General features: G+C 36.9%; 1 protein-coding gene across 1 annotated transcript; it reads left to right on the top strand.

Annotated features, from left to right (window-relative positions):
* Positions 1-856: 856 nt before the first annotated feature.
* On the top strand, positions 857-5,022 carry LOC142172651 (uncharacterized). Its single transcript, XM_075236316.1, has 7 exons — positions 857-1,855; positions 1,912-2,097; positions 2,302-2,368; positions 2,459-2,522; positions 3,628-3,955; positions 4,116-4,220; positions 4,351-5,022. The coding sequence occupies exons 1-7, from the start codon at positions 857-859 to the stop codon at positions 5,020-5,022; spliced, it is 2,421 nt and encodes an 806-aa protein (XP_075092417.1).
* Positions 5,023-7,552: the final 2,530 nt, after the last annotated feature.

Genomic DNA, 7,552 nt, shown 5'->3' with positions numbered 1-7,552 from the left:
TTTGAGGAATCTCCCAACGATTGTGAGCTTGCACTCCTCAGCCATGACACCATAGTAATCTGTGGCTTTGAAAAGAACCATCGACATGCCGTTGTGTATGGTGTGTGTTGCAATTACAGACTCCCTGTCTTGGCAAATCGAAGAGGTCGGAGACGATGAAGAGACGACCTTTGAAGCATAGTTCAAATTCCTGCCAATTGGATCAGCAGATTGGGTCTCCATGTTATTTGGAGTTGATTGGCCCCCCAGACGCTCCGGACGGCGTCGTCCGGCGGTTCCATCAGATGGCGCGTGGAAGAGACATTGGTCTATAAACTAGCCGCTGGGTTAAGTCGAGGAGAGAGAATAACTGATTGACTTTCTTAACTGTTTGATTACTTATGAGTACCTAAATAATAAGTTCACATAGAATCATATAGAGAATGTTGGTTTACTAGGTATTAGCAGGGGCGGATGTAGTTATATTGGGAAGTTGAATGGGTTTGTGGATAAAATAAGGGAAAATGACCAGACAGAATATGACAATATTCCCACATGCTCTACACCCTCCAACGACAAGAAAAAATATGGCACTACTTTTAACAAAAAGTAGTACATAGTACCAGACAAAATTAAATAAATCCACTAGTATGGGCTGCTCATGGGCATTTGAGTATTCAAGAGATTCCATCTTTTATTGTTACCGGATAAATACACTACTATGTACAACACTTTTGATTCAAGAAAATAAAATCAGAAATTTCCTTATCTCTATGTTTTAATATGGTATCAAGAGCAGTGTTCATGTTTTAGGTTTCTGCGGATTTTTTTTAATTTTTATTTTTCATCCTCAATCTCCTTTCTTTCTCTCTTCATCATGGGATCTACCACAGAGGAGACCTCTACCCTTGATTCAGGGAGTATTATTGTGATTGACTCCACTCATGCTTATTACTTTCACTCTTCCGTCTTTCCAGGGATGCTCATGGTATATTCAATATTTGATGGAAAAGGATATGTTGTATGGAGAAGAAGAGTTCTCATGGCTTTGTATGCTAAAAATAAAATAGGCTTCATTGATGGAAGTTTTGTTGAACCAGCAGGCACTTCAACTCTTTCACAAGCCTGGAATCGGTGCAAGGACATGGTGATTTCTTGGCTACTCAACTCACTCTCCAAGGAGATAGCAGAGAGTGTTATTTATTCAAAGACTGCTAAGTATCTTTGGACAAAATTGGAGGACAGATTTGGCCAATGTAGTGGGGCTCAACTATATCAACTACAAAAAGAGTTAAGTGATTTAACTCAAGGTTCATCAGATGTAGCTGGGTACTACACAAAAGTAAAGAAAATTTGGGATGAATTGGATAACCTGAACACTTGTGTTCATTGTAGTTGTACACACTCATGTGGTGGCAAAGCTAAGTCACTCAAATCTTACCAAGATGGAAGGCTCATTCAGTTCCTCATGGGACTGAATGAAGCTTATTCAAGTGTTAAACATAACTTCTTAATGATGTCTCCTCTCCTAACCGTGAATCAAGCCTACTCATTTCTCATTCAAGATGAAAAACAAAGGGAGATTCATGTCACACAACACCCGGGAGAGTTTGCTTTCTTTACCACAAACAAGTTTGGAAACCAGATACAAGGAAAATTTGAAAGTAAGCAGAAGGGAAGCAATGAGGGAAGGAGAAACAACCTGATATGCAGTTTTTGTAAGAAATCTGGGCATACAGCAAAAAATGCTATAAGATTGTTAGGATTTCCTGCAGATTTTAAGTTTACCAAGTCTAAGAAATATCAAGGAGTCGCACACAGCAATGCAGCATATGCAGGATCAGAGATTCCATCAGAATCAGTCAATGTTAAAGAGGTAACAAGTCTATAACTCAGGAGCATCTTAATCAACTTTTTAACTTACTTCAACAGGTCAAAGCTGGTCAGAACGAGCAAAACTCTGAACCCGTAGTGTCTGCCAACTGTGCTGGTAAAGCATTTCCCAACTCCAAATCCTTTTCTTATTCTTCTTCAATCAATTCCCTCACCTGGATTTTAGATTCAGGCGCATCAAAATATATGACATATGATGCATCAATCATGTTTAATATAAAGCCAGTAAACAGTCCTTTACACATTAGCTTACCTAACTCACACAAGATAAAAGTTACCCATTGGGGAAATGTCAGGATTTTTCCAAATCTCATTCTTTCAAATGTCTTATATGTTCCAAGTTTCAGATACAACTTGCTCTCTATTCAGAAGTTGTGTAATCAATTTAATTGTCTACTAATTTTCTCTTCATATGGTGTTATAATACAGGGCCCTTCAATGAAAAGGTTTCTGGTTCTTGGTGAAGTCAAGAAAGGTCTATACATTTTGAAGTCTAGTTAGTCTAGTTCTAAGGATAGAAATCAAGATTTTTCTCAATTTAAGGTCAATTGTAAGCAGCCCAGTAATCCTGCAATTTCTAATTCAGTCTTCAATGCTAAGCAGCCAGTAAATGTTGCAATTTCCAATTCAGTTCCTAGTCTTCTTAAAGGGTCCACTGATCTAAGCCTTTGGCACTAGTGTTTCGGGCATATGCCTTTTTCAAACATGAATAAAATTTCAATTATTCCAAATGCTTTTTCATCTGAAATACATGATCCATGTCAAGTATGTAAGCTAGAAAGGCAAACTAAATTGCCATTTCAATCTAGTGCAATCTCCTCTACTTCTATTTTTGAGCATATACATGTAGATACTTGGTGACCCTATAAACAAAGTACACTTGATGGGTATAAGTATTTTTTAACTATAGTTGACGACTACAGTAGAGGAACTTGGACATACCTTCTTAGTATCAAAAGTAATGCCTTTACCATTCTCAAATTTTTTTGGCAATGGTTGAAAGACAATTCAACACAAAAGTTATAATAGTAAGGCCGGATAATGCTTTTGAGCTAGGTTTTAGCAGCTCAACATCACATTTTTTTTCTTTACAAGGGATTATCCACCAAACAACCTGTGTGGCTACCCCTCAACAAAATGAGGTTGTAGAGAGGAAACATAGACACTTACTTGAAACATGTAGAGCCCTTCTTTTTCAATCACATTTGCCAGTTTTCTATTGGGGAGATTGCCTTCTTACAACCACTTTTCTTATTAATAGGTTTCCCTCCAAAGTTCTACATTCAAAAACACCTTATAAGAAGTTGTTTGGAAAGTTTTCTGATTATTCTTCTTTAAGAGTCTTTGGTTGTTTATACTATACTTCCACTCTATCACAACAAAGGTCTAAATTAGATCCTAGATCCGTGCCTTGCGTATTCTTGGGTTACCCTTTTGGAAAGAAGGGTTACAAATTGCTCGACTTTCAATATAAAAAGTATTTTGTGTCTAGAAATGTGATCTTTTATGAACATGTCTTTCCTTTTTCATCTCAGATTGATCCTCCCATGTTCCGGTCAATAACACATACACTCCATCTCCCTGCATCAATACACATAATCAATCTCCTCCAGATCCTACATCTCCCAAACATCCAGGTCATTCGGAACTTTCAGAGACAGAATCACAAAACTCCCCTAATTCTTTTCATCCTACTCATATCCAACATCCACCTAATACTCCTTAAGCTTCACCAATGTTGTATACTATACTTAGGAGATCCAGCAAGCCTCATCAAACTCCATCTTATCTAAGTGATTATGTCTGCAACACCGTGATTTTATCTGATCACACAGATTCTTGTTTTCTTTCACCTCCTTCTCCCACTATTCTACCTTTTGCAGCCTTAACTCTTACCAATCAGAATATACTCAATTCTGTAATACATATTTCAGAGCCAACTTCCTATTCACAGGCTGCTTTATACCCAGGACAACTAGAAGCTATGGCTACAGAATTTGCAGCTTTAGAACAAAATAAGACTTGGGAAGTAGTGGAGTTACCGAAAGGGAAGAAAGCTTTGCCTTGTAAGTGGGTGTACAAGGTAAAGAAATTCAAATGGAAGAGTAGAAAGGCTTAAGGAACGACTGGTGGTTATGGGAGACATTCAACGTGAAGGAATTGATTTCAATGAAACATTTTCACTAGTGGTAAAAATGACAACCATACGATGTTTATTGGCAATTGCAATTAAGAAAAACTAGGAGCTTTTTCAACTAGATGTTAACAACGCTTTCTTACATAGAGATTTACAAGAAGAAGTTTACATGAGATTTCCAGCTGATATGCAACCACATTCACCAAATCATGTATGCCTTTTGAAAAAAATCTCTTCATGGATTGCGTCAAGCTTCACGACAATGGTATGCTCGACTCACAGCAGCTTTGAATTTCAAAAGGTACTCTCATTCACTAAATGATTACTCTTTATTTTTTAAGAATTCTGGATCTAAGGTGTCAATTGTGGCTGTATACATTGATGATATACTCCTTACTTGGAATGATATTGATGAGTTTAGCAGACTAAAGGAGTTTCTTAATCATGAGTTTAGAATTAAGGATCTAGGCCATGCACATTATTTTCTCGGTATGGAGATAATCAGAGAACCAAATGGACTCATACTTAGTCAGAGAAAATTTACCATGGATTTGCTACAAGAATTTGACTGCATTGATTCAAAGCCAATATCTTCTCCACTCGACCCTAACTGCAAACTCCATGCCAATTCAGGGGAGCTTCTTGCTGATCCAACTACATACCGGAGAATTTTGGAAAAGTTAAATTTTTTAATGCATACCCGGCCCAATTTATCATTCACAGTGCAACATCTAAGTCAATTCATGCAAGACCCCCGAAGACCTCACTTTGATGCTGCAATCAGATGCCTTAAATACTTTTTAGGAAACCCGGGGATAGGCCTTTTTATGGCATCTGAGGCCTCTTTTTGCCTAGTTACCTTTTGTGACTCGGATTGGGCATCATGCCCGAATTCTCATCGTTTACATTCTCATCGTTCTGTAAGCGGGGTTTTCATAAATATTGGGGGTTCACCTATATCTTGGAAATCCAAGAAACAAATCTCAATTTCCCTTTCATCCGCTGAAGCGTAGTATCGATCGATGCGTCGGGTAGTCGCTGAAATCACTTAGTTGGTACGTCTATTAGAGGATCTATCAGTAGCACCATCTCTTCCAATCCCAATTCACTCCGACAGTCAAGCAACTATCCACATCACAAAAAATCAAGTGTTCCACGAGCGCACAAGACATGTTGAGCTCGATTGTCATTTTGTCCGACAACAATTTGTAGCCGGACTCATCTCTCTCTCGTTTGTCCCATCCTCATCCCAGCTTGCAGATATATTTACTAAACCCCTCCACGGGCCTGCTCATCACTCGATAATTAGCAAGCTGGGAGTCTCTTCGAGCCCCTCTAACTTGAGGGGGGATATTGGGAAGTTGAATGGGTTTGTGGATAAAGTAAGGGAAAATGACCAGACAGAATATGACAATATTCCCACATGCTCCACATCCTCCAACGGCAAGAAAAAATATGGCACTACTTTTAACAAAAAATAGTACATAGTACCAGACAAAATTAAACAAATCCACTAGTATGGGCTGCTCATGGGCATTTGAGTATTCAAGAGATTCCATCTTTTTTTGTTACCGGATAAATACACTACTATGTACAACACTTTTGATTCAAGAAAGTAAAATCAGAAATTTCCTTATCTCTGTGTTTTAATAAGTTATAAGTTACTAGGTTCATTCAAACGCAATATTTTTGGCAGGAAGCATAAATTTAAAATTAATTATAATTATAATAAATACTATTTCAGGATGTATAACATTTCAATGCCAAGAACCTTAAAGGTTAAACAAACCATAGGCCTTAAATCCTACATCTACCTCTGGTATTGGGTTAAAGTTTTCATGAACACGTATGGCAATGTTAGGAGATGAAGTTGAGAATTAGAGGTGACAAAATGGATTAAAAATAGTTATACATCCATATTATCCACTAAAATATGGGTTAGATAATGAACTTTTTAAAAAATAGGTCAAATATGGATAAAAACTATATTATCGGCCGGTTAACACATTTTCTATCCGTACTAAATATAGGTCGATCAGATAATTTATCCATTTTGATCCGCTCATATTTGACATGATCCTCCCGTTTGCCACCCTTACTAAAAATTAACCATTAAAGATTAGGTAAACATTTTTTCTTGTGACATTAAAAATATGAAAACATCAAATTAAGAGAGTACTCGACATGTGCTCCATTAATGTAATGATTTAACTAGGTTAGGTTACACAACGAAAATATAGCACGATAATGACCACGGGCCAAAGGGTAGGCATTCAAGCCGTAACCGACTATTTTTTTTATCCAGTGATGGTATAAAAATTTATTTAACAAAATCACGCCTGATAAGCTTAGTGTATAGCTCCAAATTTGGTGACTCAGCGATAACGGATAAGTAAGACAAAGGACGGGATCGGCCATGGTATAACGATTGAAGGTCGTTCTCACAAAGGCTGGTGCCAAAAGCGGGCAGCCGAGATGAAAGAGTAACGATAGCATAGGTTCAGAAGTGGACATAACGAATATTCTTTTGGATATTCTTTATGCTGTACTTTTTAGGGTTTTTGGGGAATATCCCTTATAAATAGGAAAGGATAGGGAACAAAAAGGGGATCTTCTAACTTTTGAAAAAAAACACATTGTAAAGGTGGACAAAAGAGAATATCCAAAAGTTGTCTTGTTTCGTTGATAATATTGTTGAAGAACACGTTGTTCAAACTTTATCCATAAATCCAAGATTCCATACCCATCCTGATTTCTCACTTTCCACATCGCAGATAGAGAAGAGGAACATCCCAATCATACAATCATTGGGTGGTAGATCCTTTCTCATTACATTCATCGCCATTATTTACATTTATTACATATTTATGCTATCATATTTATTGTCATTCATAGTGTATTAAATCCACTATTCAATGTTTTTGAGCACTACTCGTTTCACAAGTGCTCCATTTTATTCGGTCCAGAATTTATTAAGTTCAACTAAGATTCGCCCTTTAATTCATCATTAATTGATTTAGCATTTATTTGCTCAAACACTAAGTGCAAGTAAATTTCTATGATAAGTATAAACAAGTAACTCGATAAACATGACAATTGAATTGGAAAATAAGCAGGTTAAATTGTAATAATGGCTGAATCGGATTTTGTCAAGACAACCTTTGTTTGAAAATACATGTTATTTGTTTACTGATATGGTTGGATGCCCAAAAAACTCTTCTTTAAAACTTATAATAGAGGTGGCATGTGGAATTAAAATGTATAGTTAGCCCTTAAATAACATCATGATGATATTTTCTGTCATACCCCGAATCTGACCTGGACGTAACATGGCACCCAATGCTTGACTATATGTAACCGAGTGAACTAACTGACTCGCTGAATCAATATTTGATATCATAATATACTGAATGCTGAACAAAAACTAACACATGCTGATATACTGAAAGTCTGAATGATATAAATCATGAAGTGCGAAAACACTAATATAAGTCTGAAACCTATCTGTAGCAATATTGCTTAACATGAAGAGCCTGTGACTCA

This window comes from Nicotiana tabacum, chromosome 18 (genome assembly GCF_000715075.1).
Source record: "Nicotiana tabacum cultivar K326 chromosome 18, ASM71507v2, whole genome shotgun sequence".
Classification (NCBI taxonomy): domain Eukaryota; kingdom Viridiplantae; phylum Streptophyta; class Magnoliopsida; order Solanales; family Solanaceae; genus Nicotiana; species Nicotiana tabacum.
Note: the sequence above shows the minus strand (reverse complement) of the source record. Positions and strands in the feature narration are given on the sequence as shown.

What these genes read in the sequence shown, in the direction of transcription:
- LOC142172651 (XM_075236316.1), top strand. Translation starts at nt 857, where the DNA reads ATGGGATCTACCACAGAGGAGACCTCTACCCTTGATTCAGGGAGTATT. An exon ending in AATCAGTCAATGTTAAAGAG is followed by an intron (nt 1,856 to 1,911) that starts GTAACAAGTCTA and finishes TTACTTCAACAG; the next exon opens with GTCAAAGCTGGTCAGAACGA. An exon ending in TCATGTTTAATATAAAGCCA is followed by an intron (nt 2,098 to 2,301) that starts GTAAACAGTCCT and finishes GTTATAATACAG; the next exon opens with GGCCCTTCAATGAAAAGGTT.